Genomic DNA, 18275 nt, shown 5'->3' with positions numbered 1-18275 from the left:
GATTTACAATGAAAATCAGAGTTATTTATTCTTCATTATGATTGTTTAAGAATGGTATCACTTTATATCATCTATAAGTAAGCCGCTGGGAATAAATTTTAGCTTCCTACCTAATGAGTTGCTGCAGAGAAGCACGAAGTTTCTTTTCTTGTTTTTGACATTTGGAGGTTATGCTTTGTAATTCTGCTTCTTGATCTCTCACCCAGTTACTAAGCTGGTTAACACTTGCTTCAGGCAAATAACTCTTCACCTTACTCAAGAGAGATTTTACCTCTTGGATGTCACTCTCTTTGCCTTCAAAAGTTAGGAAACTCTTAATAAAAGCACAAACATGACAAATCAGAAATGCATTTAGCAAGTTTGCTGCTATATAATAGGTATTTATATTCTATACAAAACTTCTTAGTTTGTGTTATCACTATACGCTTTTTTAAAAAATCATTAGTGTCTCTTACAAGGTATATTTATAGTGTTCTGTTCATTTAAAACCCACCTCACCTAAGTGCAAATGGAAAAGCTTCCTTGAAATATTAGGGGAAAGTAAAGAAGAAGAGAGGACAGAGATTCTCTTCTGGAGTAAAGTACACAAAGCAGAAGAATGAACCAAGCATCCACAACTTTCATATTCAAATCTCTCATTAAGACTCACTTCTTCCATCAAGCCTTCAACTGTCGATAAACTATGATTGTCTGCTTCAGCCTGCAATTTGCATTGTATCAGTCTGACGGAAGAAAGAGCAGGAAGGAAAAGGTTGAGGGCAAACAAGAATATCAACACTGATGGACTGGAAATCATGGAGAGCCTAAGTAACAAAGAATGGGCATGTGATGGGCAATGCTGAAGGAGACCAGATGATGGTCAGAGAGGGGGAACGGAGCAACAGAGAGATCAGAGAGAGACCAGTGTGTGGTGAAGATCAAGTCAAGTGAACAGCCCGTTTGGTGAAAGGGAGAGTTGAACCAAAGCTGCAGGATGAAGGAAGACATGAAGGTGAGGAAACATACAGCGAAGGAGTCAGATGGGTCATCAGTGAGGAAGATGACATCATCGAGGATGACTGTGGGAGATTGTGAGGAGAGGAAGACAGGGAGCCAGGAATAAATCAGAGAGGAAAGGCTGATGGGAATGAGGATGCCTAGGGCTCCTAGGTGGCTACAGTAATATACAGATTAATAATAATACTAATAATAAGGGTGACATACTAGTTCCACTGAAGTCCATAGGGTTTTGCTATTGACTTCAATAGGGTCAGGATCACCTTAGTCTCTAAGGCCCTGATTCAGCATAATGCTTAAGCACTTTCTTAAGTCCCAATGACTTCAATTTAGTACGTTCTAGCATCTGAACTTTCCTAACTATAGGTTAGAAATTTATCTCAAATGTACACTTCTTAACACAATTTTATTACCCCTTCCACTGACTGCCACACTGCTTTGTGAATCTACTCCAAAGTACAGAGTCCCTTGCTAACATGGGAGGGTGCAGCCTCCTTCCAAAATATTTTGTATTTTAAAATATTCTAATATCTTACCATGAGCTTCTGCAATTTTTCTTCCAATGTCTGTTTTGTTTCTGATGGGTCAAAACAATCCTTTAAAGACAGCTGAGCGCTGCTGAACCAGTCATTAAAATCCTTACACTGATCTGCGGAAAGATAGAGTCTGACTTTTTTTTTTTTCTTATCCAGTAACAGAAAATCTCTACTCAACATGAAGATTTCAGTTAATCTCCTGATAATTATATGTATCAATGCTGTCCCTGGATACTGCCTCTGAGTACATGCAAAATGACAGAAAATGCTGCAGTCCTTACTCCTTTCTTTTGGAATTCATCCTTGTATTGACAGTGAACATGACATACTGGAGCACCCAGCTCAGAGGCCTGTTTATGACATTTTCAGAAAACGACGCCTGAGATAATCTATCATCAAACATTCTGATTTACTGTTGCTGCTCTGGCCTCTATCACAAATAAAGACTATTCAGCAATTACTATTCCCAGTGACTGTAGGCTGATATTCTCTTTGGTTGAAATTCTCTATGGGCATAACTCCAATGGAGTTACACCCGTAGGTTAAAGATACCCATCGTCCTGTGTTTGGCAACTAGAATATGTCACCTAGAACTGAAAATACACACTTATGAATAGGCCACATCAAGAAGCTACGCCCAGTTCGCATATGCATTGCGGCAGCAAAGTTCTGGTAACCTTTCCTATTGCCAAATCTCAAATGCTGATCTGAAAGGATGGAATCTTGAAGGAGTTCCTCAGACACTATGGAACACAAAGACCTGCCATGATTCTCTACACAGGGCCCAATCTACAGCCTTTATTCTAACAGAACTTCCATTTAATTCAATAGGAATTTTGTGCAAGTAAAGACTGCGGGACAGGGCCCACAGCTCAGAAAGAATGTGGAGACTGAGGGTCAGATCCTGAGCTGGTGTAAGGAGACATGGTTCCACTGCAGCAAATGGAACTATTCCATTTTATGCCAGTTAAGGATCTAGCTCTCAACTTTTGACTTGCAAGTTACAACTTTCAAGCACTTCCTCGACACAGACACGTATGTCAGTCTTTAAAAGTGAAACCCATTTTTGCTTACAGTTCAAAAGACTGATAAAATGATCCTGGAAAACGTGTTTCTTTGTATTAAATAAATCAGTGATACACTGAAGCTGCTTCTTTAATTCAGCCACTTCTGGAGTCAGACAACCTGTCTTTTTTTGGAGTAATTTCACATGGTATTTCTGTTGGAGAATTTTCTGATGTAGCTCCTAATTTAAAAAAATAAACAAATTAAAAAGGAAGAAAGTTAGTGATATATTAAAAGGCATCTAAGGTTAAGGAGAAGGTTTCGGCATGCACTGTACAAAGCTGTTTTGTGACAAATTAAATTGTTTTAAGAAGGGGTCATTTCAAAATATGTCAAAATATATTAACATTATTTATGCAACAAATGAACAGGGATAAATACTAAGCGGTGAGCAGGCGTTATTACACTTACACACACACACACACACACACACTTCTGCATCACACACAACAGACAGGTGGAGGTTATAGCAATGTCACAAACTGTAGGGCCATAAATAAATAGCATTTATTATGCACCTTTGTATCACCTGCATTATGCACACTTAACCCTCTCACAGGAACTTATTCTAATATTTCAAACCACTTAGCAGCCACAGGGTTGTTGGTTTTTTAAAATAAACATTCTTCTGCCAAATATATTTTCACTTCTCTCCTAAACATGGAATTTGTTATCTCTAGACCCTGCAAGGCTAGATGCAGGAGGCCAGATTCTTAGTCCTGCTCTGTCCCTTCTGGAGGTGCAAATGTGGTGGAAAGTTGGCTTAAAAAGCCAAGTGGGGATTCCCTTGCATAGAGGAATGCCCTCGTGGCATAAAGTCAGCATAGTTGGCTCTGCATCACCAGCTCCTGGCAAACAATACAGCTCTACAATATAGCACAACATCACGATGTGACCCAGCCCAATATATGCACTGGGAATTTAATACCTTTTGGGGTGGTGCATGATTACTAAGCCCAACACAAACTACTATTTCAGGTAGCTAAAATGTCTGATTAGCTAGCTATATAATACTCAGAGAAAGCAGGCCTTTCCTTCTTGTTTGTGGGTAACTTTGGGAAATACTGGGAGTCAAGTTAAATTCTTTACTTCATTGTTCTACTAGCTTCAGTCGTTTTAAAATACATGACAGAAACACATATGAAGAGCGGCCGGTGAAAGAAAAGGTTATCAAAATTGCAGGAGATGCATAATTAGATATACAGTACCTCTAATTTCGTAAAGATCTCTAAAGTGTCAGAGGGAAATAAAGCTTTTAAAAGTGATTCTGTCATCCCAATCTGTGTCTTGGCAAGGTCAAGGTCCCCTTTTAGCTCTGCTGAATTGCCATTGAGTTCACTGGGTCTCATCTTATTCGGTAAGTGCTTTCTTATTAGCTCCATTTTGTTCTCAACAGATGATTTGATGACCTTAAAATTGGAAAGGCACAAGCAGCATAAGTAGTTTTACTGGACTAGTTTCCTACAAAATGGGGCTCAAGAGAGTTTAATCCTTTTTATACCTAACCTTTCTACATTAATTGCATTTTCCTCCATTCTAAACTACTGTACTTTCTTTTTTTCTTATCTCTGATATTTAAGAAAAGAATCTAATCCTACACTGAGAGTGTTACTGCTGCTTTAAATGAGTAAAGTTTATTCTTCTGACTACATGAATACTCTCAGCTGAACATGGGCACTAGTCTCCTCTCCACTTCTGGGAACAACAAGGAGCCAGACATCTCTGATCCATACATTGACATTCTGCCCTGTCCCAGGCATCCTGCAGAAGCATTGCCACCAGAGTGCCACATGGCTCCACTGCAGGCTTCCAAAGACACACCAAGGAGGGGATGGAGACAGAAGGGAGCAGAACAAGTCCCCATCAGCTTACAAGGCAACAGGATCACTCCATGGCCTTCATAGCTGTTCTAGGCGCACAGAAATTGCACCCCAAGTTGGTTACAATGGTCATGTCCTCACCCCAGAACACCATCCTTGAGAGCTTAGGCACACAAGAAGTTGAAACTGAATTGCACAGGGGTTGTAAACCCCCTACATAAACTCGCCACACTGATTCTGCTCATTTTTGGAAATATGTGCCCATATGGGGGAAAGGCTTTGTCCTCAACCTAGGGAATTAATGCACCAGTGCAAAAACATTTATACTGACTTACTACAGAACCTACAAGAAAAGAACACAGTAAATACAACAGACATGTTAAAAACACATCGTAAAGTAGCTCGGTGTCTGACTGGAGTTCCCCTTGGTGCAAAGTGGCTCTTCAATGCCCTCTACTTGGAGCAGCGGCTAAGGTCTGGTCCTACTCCCCTGGAAATCAATAGGCATCCATCCATTAGCTATAAAAGAAGTTGGATCAGGCCTTAAATCAGGGGAGGTCAAAATTTTTGGTCCAAGAACCACATCTGGGTGGGGAAATTGTATGCAGGGCCATGAATGTAGGGCTGGGGCAGAGGGCTGGAGTGTGGGAGAGGGTACAGTGTGCAGGAAGGGGCTCAGGGCAAGGGGTTGAGGTGCAGGAGGGGTGCGGGGTGCAGGAGGGGCACAGGGCGCAGGAGGGGCCTCAGGGCAGAGGGTTGGGGTGCAGGAGGGGTTTGGGATGCGGACTCCGTCCCAGCGCCACTTACCTCAAGCAGCACCGGGGTGGCAGCAGCGCGTTAGTGCGACTAAGGCAGGCTCCCTGCCTGCCCTGGCCCTGCGCCGCTCCCGAAAGTGGCCAGCATGTCCAGTGGCTCCAGGGGGTGGAGTGGTGCAAACAGCTCCACTGTGTAATGCCCCTGAAGCTCCCATTGGCTGCGGTTCCCCATTCCCAGCCAAAGGGAGGTGCGGGGGCGGTGCCTCCAAGCAAGGGCAATGCACGAAGCCCTCTGCCCCACCCCCACCCCCAGGGCCACAGGGACATGGTGCTGCGGGGCCAGGGCAGGCAGGGAGCCTGCCTTAGCCCCACTGCGCCATGGGACTGGCAATCCCACGGGCTGGATTGAAAGCCCTGACAGGCCAGATCTGATCTGCGGGCTGTAGTTTGCCCTCCCCTGCCCTAAATGCCACAGTTTGATCCCAGGACAGCAGAGGACAGACTGAGCCCTTAACGTTTAAAAATACTGGTTTGGTTCAGACAATTTACTTTTAAAAAGGGGCAAATTAAATGTTAATCTTAATATCCAACAGAAATATCTCCCTTGCCCCACGGTCAAGGCAAACCAAAGTAATGATTGTGGTGAACAGGGCACTAATGGCTAGATTACAATTACCAATGCTATCATGTTAACCATATGTCACCCCTTACCTGTAATTCCAAGGGAGGCTCACTGTTATGAAGAAGATGCTCTATCTCAGCCACTTTTCGGTCAAATTCCTCTAAGCTTTGCTCTTGGACCTGTAAAGAAGACTAAAGAGAGGGGGAGGGGAGACACCAATATACCTGTAACTACATAATTTTCTGTCGAATTTAATTTCTATTTTCCTGCTAGAGTACAGTGATGATATTACTAATTTATTGAGCCTGTGTGCTAAATTCCCTTTCAAATTTCCATGGGAGTTGTGTGTGAAATGAGTTCAGGACTAAATCCTGAATATATTTTAAGGGTAATACTTTAGGGTGATTTGATGATATTTCATACTGCTGTCTGCATCTCTGCGGATTTCCAGGTATATAATAGCCCAATCCAACACCTACTGAAGTCTTGGGCATTGGATCAATCTAACAAAATTTGATTGTCCAAGTTAAAATACCCTGGGTGAGCTTCAACTTCTGAAACAGGAGCTATCAGAAACATTCTACATGTCACATTCATGAATCTATGTGCCTCGTTCACTCAGGGCAAAATATTCCTTTTTCTCCTTCTCTACCTACTCAGCAAGTGACTCATTTCTGTCCACTCACCCATTCCAGTTCACACAAAGAGGAGTTTCCAGTTTCATGCCAACAACATAAAGAACACAAGAAAATTGTGCAACTTCTTTCACATAATTTATATGGAAACCATCTTTTAGAAGGCTGTAAAATATTTCACAATCTAGCTCCTGTCATGCTAAACTTTTTGGAAACATATAGACTTAAAATGGGCTGTATTTAACTGCATTGCTATAATGGAGCTGTGATTAAGGATGATGGTTAATATTACACACTAAATATGTTGCAACAATTTTATTGCACAAACATTCACATAGATCTTTCATGGTAAAGGAAAAAATGGATAACTGTCCGAGATTTCCTGGGAACTTATACAAGTCTTACATTTAATATAACTATGCTGGATATGATTTACTGAATATGATTATCCAATCCACATGCCTGTATCATTTCTGTATCTGATGTTAGCAATATTGACTATGTATCAGTATTTCAACTATATTACTTTGGGTGACGACCACTGCCAACACTTCAGGTACAACAATGGAAAAGCCAGACAGGGCTCATGGCCCATCAGCGAGGACAATGGACTGTGAAAAGTTTGGCCTTCCTGTGGATGCTCCATACTGCCACTGACTCATGGATGCTGTAATACTACAGAGTCAGGTGGTCTTGTCACCTGATACTAAACCCTACCTGGGACTTCTTGTAATTTTCCACTGGAAGGGGAGGGGAGGGGTCAAGTCTGGCAAACAAAGGATTCCCGCCTTATGTAAATCCTATTTAAGGGTGGGGAAGAAGGTAAATGGGGCTCCTCCTCTCCATGGCAGTCTGCCCAAAGAGAAAGACTGCAATAGCTACCTGAAGGGAAAGCAAGTGGGGAGTCCAGACTGAGACAGAGGTCCAGTCTGAAAAGGAATATAACTGAAACTCTAAACCACAGAAACTCTGCAACCTGCCTGCAACAATATCTAGGTTGAAAAATACTATTTGTAATTAATTTCTTTAGTGAAACGAGCTTAGTTTGCATGTTTAATTTCATTTGGTCAATAATTTGCTTTGTTCTGTTTGTTACCCCTTTTACTACTTAAAATCTGACTTTTACAGTTAATAAAGTTTGTTTTGTTTAATATTAAACCTCTTTCTGTAATTTCTAACTGGGGGTGTGTGGGGAGGGAAGTTTTGCATACCTTCCTCCACACTGGAGGTGGATTTCATAATATATCTTTGGGTCTGCACTCCAAGGGAGGTGGACACCTGAGTACTAGAGCAAGTCCCTTAAGCTGAGCCTTCCCAGAACTGATCTCAGTGTCTGTTTCATTCTGGAGCTGGGGGTAGTGCAGCCTGTGTGTTGGAACAGGCTTGACAGACTGACTCAGCAAGACAGGTAAAAAGAGTGCCCAAACTGGCATAAAAGGCGGGCTCAGTTGGTATCTCAGCACATGAGACTGCATTTCAAGGGGTCCATCCCATCTCACATAGATTTAAACATGGCCACACACACACACACACACTCTTATCCCTGTTTCTCTGACAGGTTCTATGTTTGGAGCACATTGTGGGTGCTCTTACACTATACATACTCATGCACTCAAGGCTTGTCTACAAAAACATTTAGTTCTTGGCAAGCTGGGTTGTCTATCTACCCTGTACTAACCTGCTGCAAACTAACTGTCCCTGTGAACCCTGCTGACTTCCATTATTTGATCTAGTCCCATTTCAAAGAAGACTAAATCAAAGTGAATTAATGAATCATTAAGTTTCCAAGATCTGCATTCTAGTCAGGTACACAATTAATTCAGTGAACTTGCTCTGAAATTGTAGAGAAAATTACAAATTTCGAGACTTTCTCTGTGTATCACTGATATTTATAACCAACATGTACCTTTATATCCTACAAATCCTTAAAATGTTGGAATGAGTTTATTGTATTTAATTGACTATTATCATCTCAGTCAAATTACCTTCAACTGTGTCACCTCCTCTTCAGTCAGCTCATGTTCTTCTATGCTCCTAAGCTGTGTATTTGCCCATGTGTCAGTCTTGCTGAATAAATTAAGAAGTTTGTCCCACAAAGCCAGAGCTCTTCCCAAATTATTACAATAGTTTTCAGTTTTTTCATTGATCTACCACAAGATTTATAATAAAAAACAAATTTTAGAAAATAAAGTAAGATTCTTAGCAGAAAGGCAATATGATAAAGACTAGATGAGATGGAACCACACAAACCACAAGGGGAGTAGCTGCAAAAAAATCTCATATGTCTTCATTGTGCACTGGTCACAGAGAAGACACTGCAATCTCTTACTAAATATGGCTTTCAGCAATACCATATCAAACACAATGGCTTGTCTCCAGTTTAAAAACAGGTTTAGCAGCATGACTTGCTAATCAAATGTTATCTACTCTCAATAAGTACCATTTTATCTCAGCATCAATGCACTACTTAGACTGACACTTTCGAACATTACAATCTCTTACCAATTGCACAGGCACAGTAATCTTCCATATTGTTTCCAAAGTCTAAATCAACAGAAGTTGCCATAAAAGCTTAAAAATCCAACCAGCAAAAGCAAATATTGCCTTTTTGTATGCCCCAGAATTGTCCATTGCAGGAGTGCGCCCATGACATATATAGCCTTATATATCACAAACAATGAGGTTGAAGACATAGTCTAAGCTTTGCTTTGATAAACACTTGACTTTATCTCTTGAGAGTCTTTGACATTCTGCATTTAATTTATTCTAAATATTACGCACATGTCAGAATCAATTACTATAATGCATAACAGATAAGACCTCGCTGATAATTTACTTTTTACATACATCCAGCCATCTGTCCACAATAATGTCAGCCTCATTCTGAAAGGGAGGCTCCTCGAAGCTTCTCATTTTATTGATCTGGAAGTGGAGGTTTTTGCAGATCTGATTTATTTTGTCTACATCTTCAGAGTGATCGTTAAATTCTTCTTTAACTGCTTCAATCTGTGAAAAAGAAAGAATGTATATTTGAAAGCATGTGTCCTGCATTTGGTCAAAACTCTTGTTTATCCACCAAATCTTTTTTTTTTTGTTTAACTATCATGCTGTTCTTTTCAATTTAGAAACACAGCAGCATGATCCAAAATAATCCATTTTATCTAATACAGTGAGACTAAGAATCCATCCTCTGTCATTATATCCCAGTGTCTGTACTACTGATCTGAACATTCCACCTTTCACTCTTACTACATCATATACAGACTGTAAATTGCTAAATGAGGAATAGGAATAGTGGTTTATAAATAAATTTCTGGCTTATGCGACCCAAACATTTTGCCTCAAACAAATTAATATCCCAGACATCAAAAGTGAATTATATCCATATACTGTTTCAGATACTGAATGAAACAATATCTGTATAACAATAATCTGATTCACACCAAGCTCTGAGAAATATAATTTGTGATTCTGATTCTCAGTTTTATCACTGCATGTTCCTAAAAACAGGAACTGCCAAAATAAACTCACATTAGTTTAAACAGCATACTGCCATTCATTTTAATTTTTATTTAAATCCTAAAACAGTTTCTTAGTATACGAATATAATATCAGTGCATATTTATAAACAACATTTAAAAATGAAGAAAATGAAATACTGACCTCTAGTGTTTGGCAATTTGACATTAATGGATCTATCTTTTTTCTCCAGACAATGTTCTCTTAGGGTACGTCTACACTGCAATGTAATCCCACGGTTTGAATTCAGGCTCAAACCTAACCCCCCTTCCATTTACATACAAATTGCACTAACCCAAAGCTCGGACCCAGGACCCCATGAGATGGAGGTTCCAAGCCTTAGTCAAACTAGATCCCAGAGTTCAAGCCCTACTGCTCTGCAATGTAGGCGCAGTCTCGTGCTCTGGGAGTCTGCCAAAAGAATCCCATAGGCCAACTTTCTTTGTCCTCTGGATAGTTTAATTTGGGGGACAGTCCAGTTTTCCAACACTGCACCAGAAACAAAGAGCTAGAGTGGCCAAATTTGGGTGGATGCTAGGAAGTCTGTGATATGGGTGGTTGGACTCAGGTCCACATAATGCAGTGTACACAAGAGTCCCAGGGTTCAACAATTCCTAACCTGAGGTTACAATGAGTACAGACACTCAAGCCCTAGGCTAACAAACTCAGGATCCAACAACTCGAGTTCTACTAACCCTGGGCTTACATTGCAGTGTAGACATATTATAGATGCAGCCAGCCACTGAGAAAGAGGTGGAGGGAAGGTCTTGCGGCCCAGAATGAGAACAGACTTTCTGTCCTACTATTTGATGGGAAAGTGGTACTTGAGTGCATACACATGTCCTGATGCATCTGTTACAGGCTCCAGCCCTTTAAACCTGGAAGTTGTAGTCATAAGGCATATGATTATGAACAAGCATGTGACCTAGAGAAAACCAGATAGAAGGCTCGCCACCTAGGCCTGGTGGATGGTCTGGGAGACACTGGGAATCAGGAAAATCCCAGTGTGGGGCTGCTATGTAGTAGCAAGCCAGAGGGCTGAAAGATTATAGACCCCAGAGAGGTCTCCAAGAGGAGAGAAAGGACTAATCCCCAAGGGATACAGAGGATGGAGTGCCTGCTGCCCATGGGGAGGAACTGCTTATACTTATTGAGTGTAATATATCAGACCCCCCAAGCAAGGGGATGTTACCTGAACTACATAGGTTTGTATGCCTAACAGGGGAAACTAAAGCACTGGACATGTGACTCAGAAAAGAAAGATAATGTCCCCTTAATCCTTTATCCAGTTATGAAGTGCCTGTAGGCAAGAAGTGTGGTCCTATAGAACAAGCACTAGGCAGGGATTCAGGAGTCCTGGATTCTATTCCCAGCTCTACTACTGGCCTGCTGGGTGACTTTGAGCAAGTCACTTCACTGCACTGTGCCTCAGTTTCCCCCTTTCTAAAATGGGGATAATGATACTGACCTCCTTTGTAAAGCACTTAGAGATCTACTGGTGAAAAGTGCTGTATACGAGTTAGGCATGATTATTGCTCTATGCATGCAGTGAACATTAATGGTGCTAAAAGGCATACACTTGTACTCAAAAAATATATTTTCAGAGTCTGTTGAACACCACAAGGACCACTTGAAAGTGACCACTTACTCCCTCTAAATCAGTCATAACCTTTGCAATGGTATCAGCTGATGCATACATTACTGTGAACACTTAACAGTTAGCAGACATCATATCTAATAGATGGTGGCTCCTGAGACTGAAGTTCTCATAGATGGGGTTTATCCTCCATACTGCATGTGAGCCAGGAGGAGAAAGGGGAGAAATATGAAATCCTGGATTCTGTTAGTGCAAATGCCCTCCTCACCCCCACAATCAAATCTGGAGATGGCTGCAAGGACACCTTCCTCAGCTCCTGCCTCAGCAGCAACTTCAAAGTGCTGTCCACACAGCTATTTTTAGAGCACTAACCCAAGCTGGGAGGCTTGCTCCCGCAAGCTGTGTAGACACACCCTTAGAGGTACAGCCCAAAAACTCACCCAAAGTGTTTCAGGTATTCCTCTGAGCAAGGAAGGAAAGTGATTATCTGAGTGATATGCAACGATTGTAATTTTGATCTTCTGTTAGAGTACGGAGTCACATCAGAAACTTCTCTGAAGCAAGAAGCCTAAAATTATTACATTTAATATTATGTTAATTGTATGTTGCCTACTGTGCTAAAAAGGGTTTGTCTTTATATATCTCAGCTATTTAAAATGGCCTCATAGTAAATAACTAGACTTGCTTTGCTTGTGTATTTAAAAATTGTGCAATAAAAGCCTCTAATATGTAAAAATGGTGGAAAGTTGGGAGGATATTTTAAAATAGCTTGGCTGAAATACCACAGATGTCACTGGGAGTTTTGTCTTCAATGTGGTCAGTATTTCACCCTCTCTCTTTATTACATTTTTATTTTAAAAAAAAATCTCACAAGTTGAAAGTGAGCTTAGTTTACTGTATAAAGTTAGAGATGAGCCTAACACAAAAATCTGGTTCTGAACATACTCCAAAATATCTTGGAGCTGAAACCAGAGCCAAGTCTCAACTTTGCAGCTCAATCCTACATCTACAATGGGATGAACAACAGCCCACATCAGAACTCCCTCAAATTTTGGGAGGATCAGATCTGGATTTAAACTTTCCAGCTACATCCTTTACCTCTACAGAACTCACCTTTGCTATCATCCTCTGCAGATTGTCTTTCCCCATGTAAGAAGTCTGCTGTGAGAGGACACTCTCTTGTTTCTGGATCATGTTCGTCAGACTATTTTTGCAGCTTTGATACTGCTTCAGGAGCTCCACCACCCTCACACACTGCTCCTGGCTATTCAAAAAAAGAATTATTTACTATACATGTGTAAAGGAACAGCTTCAACCCCTCTCTTCCACATGTAAAAGTGACATAATATTAATAACTCACATTTATATTGCACCTTTCATTCTGAAGGATCATTTCACCCAACACTGGGATGAAACCCAACTGCTATTCAACCATATACAGCAAAATTTCACCACAGTTTAGGGCAAGAAATTAAAAATATTATCTCCAACAGAAACTGCAGGAGGAGCTCAGTACACAAAATGTAATTCTGCAAACTGAAATTTGAGCAGGCCATTGGGATTAATTTATAGTAACTGCCACAGGACCTTTAAGGTGGTATTTTCAAAGCTGCCTAAGGTAGTGGTCCCCAACGCTGGACCCTGGGAAAGCACCAACCAAAATGCCGCCGAATTTCTGCGGCATTTCAGCGTCGCTCTCGAATTTCCGCGGGGACACCTCTCGATGACATCGCTTGTCGACGGCAAGCGGCATCATCGAGAAGCATCGCCACCGAAATGCCGCCGAATTTCAGCAGGTGCTCCACCACCACAGTGGTCCTTTGTCTGGCGCCTGCATCTAAATGTGGCATCTAAATCCTGTAGGCAGCTTTGAAAATACCATCCTTACTGTTTAGGATCTCAGTCTGTTATCTCATCTAAATGTTCAGATCTTCTGTGGCACAATGCCCCTTTCCTCATACTGGAGCACTAGTTAAGTATAGACTTAGAGGGAAGAGAAAGTTACTCACCTTGCAGTAACTGAGGTTCTTCAAGATGTGCATCCCTGTGGGTGCTCCACTCTAGGTGACGGTGCGTCCCAGCGCCGTTGATTGGAGATTTTCAGTAGCAGTGCCTGGTCGGAATGCATGCACTCAGTTGGTATCTCCCGTCTCATTGGAATCTTCCTGAGTGCGTGCACCCCACACCCTCCTCAGTTCCTTCTCTACCGTGGAGAATCATACCAGTACTCCAAAGGAGAGGGGAGGAGGGCGGGGAGTGGAGCACCCACAGAGACACACATCTCGAAGAACCTCAGTTACTGCAAGGTGAGTAACTTTCTCTTCTTCTTCAAGTGCTATCCCTGTGGGTGCTCCACTCTAGATGAATGTGTAGCAGTACCCACTATGGTTGGAGATGTAGCAGTACCCACTATGGTTGGAGACTTTGGAGATGTAGCAGTTAGTACTGTAGATAGTACTGTATGACCTACTATGGTGTCTGCTGTGGTGTCTTGCGTGAGAGCACAGTGTTTTGTAAACTTGTGTTCAGATGACCACATAGCCACTTTGCAGATGTCAGGAATGGGAACGTTGGATGGCAACGGATGTCGACATGGCTAGAGTGGAATGAGTTCTAATGCAGTTGAAGATTTTGCGCACGGTAATAGGATCTGATGCAGTTAGAGATCCACTTGGATAGACATTGTTTAGAGATAGCCGTACCTTTCGATCTTTCGATAATGGAAACAGAGTCATGAGGACTTACGAAATGGTTTAGTCCTGCCTAAATAAAAGGTGACTGCTCGCCTGACATTGAGAGTATGCAGGGTTGCCTCTTGCGGAGTTTTGTGAGGTTTGGGATAGAAAGTAGGTAAGTATATAGGTTAGTTGAGGTGGAAGGTTGATACCACCTTAGGAAGAAATTCAGGATGTGGTCTCAAAGTGACTTTGTCTTTGGAGAAGATTGTGTAAGGAGGGTGGGCCATCAGGGTGCTCATTTCACCAACTCTCTCTGCTGATGTTACGGCAACTAAGAAAGCCACCTTCATGGATATAAGGAGATGAGAGGAGGTAGCCAAGGTCTCAAATGGAGGTTTCATGAGAGCATGAAGAACGAGGTTAAGATTCCATGCAGCCGCTGTTGGGTAAATTTCAGGGTAGAGATTTTGCAGGCTCGTGAGAAAGCGTTTTATGGTAGGGTGGGTAAAGAATGAATAACCGTCTAATAGTTCATGGAAGGTGGTAAGCGCCGCCAGGTGCATTTTGATGGAGCTGAGCGAAAGTCCATCCTGTTTTAGTTTCAGGAGGTAGTCTAGAATGTTAGGAAGGGTCACGTTATTGGGCACTAAGTGATTACGTGAGCACCAGAGGGCGAAACGCTTCCACTTCTGCAGGTAGGTTTTACGAGTGGAGTCTTTCCTACTGTGCAAGATGAAATATTGGACTTGCTCTGAACAGGCTAGTTCATGGGTTTGGAACCATGAAGGAACCAGGCTGTGAGGTGGAGCTTTTGGAGCTGGGGGTGAAGAACCCGTCCGTTGTCCTGGGAAAGGAGATCTGGCCTGTTGGGGAGAGCCTGTGGGTGACCAGAAAACCTGCAGAGTAGGTAGGGATACCACATCTGTCTTGGCCAAGCCAGGGCAATAAGGATGACCCGAGCCTTCTCATTCGCAATCTTCCGAAGAACCCTGTGTAACAGAGGGATTGGCGGAAGGCGTACAGGAGGGAGTTGTTCCATGGGACGAGGAGTGCATCTCCTAGGGATGCAGTCCTGAGTCCCCCTCTGGAGCAAAACAGGGGACATTTTCGATTCTAGGTCGTGGCAAAGAGATCTATTGACGGGGTGCCCCAGAGAGAAAAGAGCTGTTGGAGTACTGCGGGGTGCAGTTCCCATTCATGTTCTGTCGAGAAGTGCTTGCTGAGTGCATCAGCAGTAGTGCTGTGGCAGCCTAGTAGGTAGGAAGCAATAATTTGTATTCGATGTTGTATACACCAGTTCCATAGTTGGATGACTTCCATGCAAAGGGAATATGAGCGTGCTCCTCCTTGTCTGTTGATGTAGTACATACATGCTATGTTGTCTGTTAAGACCCAAATAGATTTGTTCTTTCTGAGGGGAAGAAAGTGAAGGCATGCCCGCCTCACTGCTCTGAGCTCTAAGAGATTTATGTGTAGGTGCGTCTCTGATGCGGGCCACCGGCCTTGTGCCCTGTGCTGCCCTAGGTGCACTTCCCAACCGATTAGGGAAGCGTCCGTGGTGATCATGAGCGTTGGGGAACATTGCTGGAAGGAAACCCCTGTGCAGAGGTTTTCTGGACTTGTTTACCAATGCTGGGAAGCTATAACATTGGGAGGACGAGTTAGCAGCATCCCTAAGGTGTGTCTTTTGGGTTTGAATTTGGAACTGAGCCAGTCCAGGAGACATCTCATGTGTAGCCTGGCGTAGTGAACCACGAAGGTGGTGGCTGCCATGTGACCAAGGAGCTGTAGGCAGAGTCTTGCCTGTGTCCTGGGACGAATAGAGTGTGTGCGTTTGAGCTGCATGATAGCGAGGATCTGTGATATGGGAGCGAGGCTCTGCTCTGGATTGAGTCGAGATGAGCTCCGATGAACTTGATCTGTTGTGTAGGTGTCAGGGTGAATTTTTGGATGTTTATTTGGAGGCCTAGGCTGTGAAAGAGGGAGATGGTGAAACGGGTAGCATGAAGTGTCTCGCCATAGGAGTTGCCCTTGATGAGGCAATCGTCCAGACAGGGGAACAGCGTAAGCCCATGTTTGCAGAGGTGAGCCACGACTACGGCTAGAGTCTTGGAAAAAACTCTCGGCGCTGCGGAGAGTCCAAAAGGAAGAATTCTGTATTGAAAATGGTCGTGACCGATTGTGAAGCGTAGGAAGCGTGTGTGAGCCGGATGAATTGATATATGAAAGTAAGCATCCTGTAGGTCGAGGGCTGTGAACCAGTCCCCTTGGTCCAGTGCAGGTATTATTGTGCCCAGTATGACCATCTTGAATCTTTGTATCCTCACGAATTTGTTCAGTCGGCGTAGATCTAGTATAGGCCTCCATCCTCTGGTCTTTTTCTGAGTTAGAAAGTAATGGGAGTAGAAACCTGTCCCTTGATGTTGTGTTGGCACAGGTTCCACTGCACCTAGTTGTAGAAGATGCGCCATTTCTCTGAGAAGTAAGTGGTCGTGAGAAGGGTCCCTGAAGAGGGACGGGGAAGGGTAGGAGGGGAGATCCTCCACTTTGGTCTGCAGTTCTTTGGGGATGCCAGATGCAGACAGCCATGAGGATCTGCGCATAACCACAGTTGCAGTGGTACGGGCTGTTCTGCCCACCATGTCTAGAGATGCCTGCAGGGTCGTTCTGGAAATCAGTTGGCCCTCAGTCAGGACTGATTTGAAGTCTGCTTTCCTATCCTCTGGAATGTAGGAGGCAAATTCAAAAAGTTTATTGTAATTATCAAAGTCGTAACTGGAGAGGGGAGCAGAATAGTTTGCAATTCTGAATTGTAGTGTGGAGAACGTATAAATCTTGTGGCCCAAGATGTCAAGGCGTCTAAGGTCCTTGTCTTGCGGGATGGGTCGATATTGTGACTGTTTCGTCCTCTGTGCAGCTGCATCCATGAAAAGAGTGGTAGATGAGAAAATAGGAAGTCAGCATCCTTAGCAGGGACATAGTATTTACGTTCAGCCTTTTTGCAAGTTGGTGCTAAAGAAGCTGGGGTTTGCCAGAGAGTGTCAGCTGGCTCCAGGAGTGCTTTGTTTATAGGGCGCGCTATTTTTGAGGGTGCAGACGGTTGAAGGATTCTGAGGAATCTGTGTTGCGTCTCCTGAACCTCTTCAAAGGGGATATCTTGACTGAGTGCCACCCTCCTGAAAAGTTCTTGAAATTGTTTACAGTCATCCACAGCCCGTGGAGGCAGAGGGAGGAGGGCTCCATCCAGGGATAATGGAGAGTTAGGGGTCGGTGAGTCAGGATATGGTGCGTAACTTGCATACTCAGGAGGGGGCTCAGGCACCTTAGAAGTGGACGGATTAGGAGATTGAGGCACAGGAGGATGATTGGTAGGAGGATGTTGCCGTGGGTACCACTGAGGCCAAGGCATCGGGTAGGAGAACCCAGGTGTCGCCCCTGGAGGGGGCAAAGTAGGGAAACTGAGGCTGGTGGCCTTGAGCCATGACCTGAGGTGGCAGAGGTGCCTGTGGAGGAGAAGCAGGAGGGGAGAACTCCACTTGCTGCTGTAAATCAAGTTCACCGTCAGTGGAAAGCCAGTTCAGGTGGAGAGAGCGGCGGTTCAAAAAATGAGCCCTGTGTACCTAGGAGCGGAGAGTGAGGCTCAGGTGGCACTGAAAGGTCATATTGAGTGAGAAACTGTTGCTCCTGCTCCCTGGGCTGAGCTGAGACTGCTCTCTGCTCTAGCTCATTAGCAGAAGAAAGTGAAAGTGACAGTAGTGCTGCAGACTGCGTAGAGGTGCCCTGCAGGGGGTCTGCTGCTGGTGCCCGGGTGGAAGATAAGCTCAGTGCCAACGTTCTTCTCGGTGCTGAGGAGGGGCGTACTGCCAGCACCGCGGCATTTGTGGTGCCGAGGAGCACGCTGCCGGCACTGCGGCTGTTTGCAGTGCCGAGGAGAAGTGCGCTGTCGGCACCATGGCCGTTTGCGGTGCCAAGGTGAAGCGCACTGTCGGCACCATGGCCGTTTGTGGTGCCGAGGAGGAGCATGCTGTCGGCACCGCAGCTGTTTGCGGTGC

At 43.6% G+C, this 18275-nt stretch overlaps 1 protein-coding gene across 7 annotated transcripts in view; it reads right to left on the bottom strand.

Moving 5' to 3' along the window:
• Nucleotides 1-18275, bottom strand: part of SYNE2 (spectrin repeat containing nuclear envelope protein 2) — a 268235-nt gene that overhangs the window by 170671 nt on the left and 79289 nt on the right. For all 7 annotated transcript variants that reach the window (XM_030558566.1, XM_030558561.1, XM_030558559.1 and 4 more), the window contains 8 exons: nucleotides 12659-12809; nucleotides 9277-9435; nucleotides 8415-8576; nucleotides 5884-5985; nucleotides 3806-4006; nucleotides 2607-2778; nucleotides 1533-1645; nucleotides 111-313 (listed from right to left, as the gene is read on the bottom strand). In XM_030558566.1, the coding sequence (XP_030414426.1) occupies nucleotides 111-313; nucleotides 1533-1645; nucleotides 2607-2778; nucleotides 3806-4006; nucleotides 5884-5985; nucleotides 8415-8576; nucleotides 9277-9435; nucleotides 12659-12809 (1263 nt within the window). The remainder of the gene's footprint in view (nucleotides 1-110; nucleotides 314-1532; nucleotides 1646-2606; nucleotides 2779-3805; nucleotides 4007-5883; nucleotides 5986-8414; nucleotides 8577-9276; nucleotides 9436-12658; nucleotides 12810-18275) is intronic.

The sequence above is a fragment of the Gopherus evgoodei genome, chromosome 4, assembly GCF_007399415.2.
Source record: "Gopherus evgoodei ecotype Sinaloan lineage chromosome 4, rGopEvg1_v1.p, whole genome shotgun sequence".
In the NCBI taxonomy this organism is placed as follows: Eukaryota; Metazoa; Chordata; order Testudines; family Testudinidae; genus Gopherus; species Gopherus evgoodei.
This window is presented reverse-complemented; position numbering and strand designations above follow the sequence as displayed.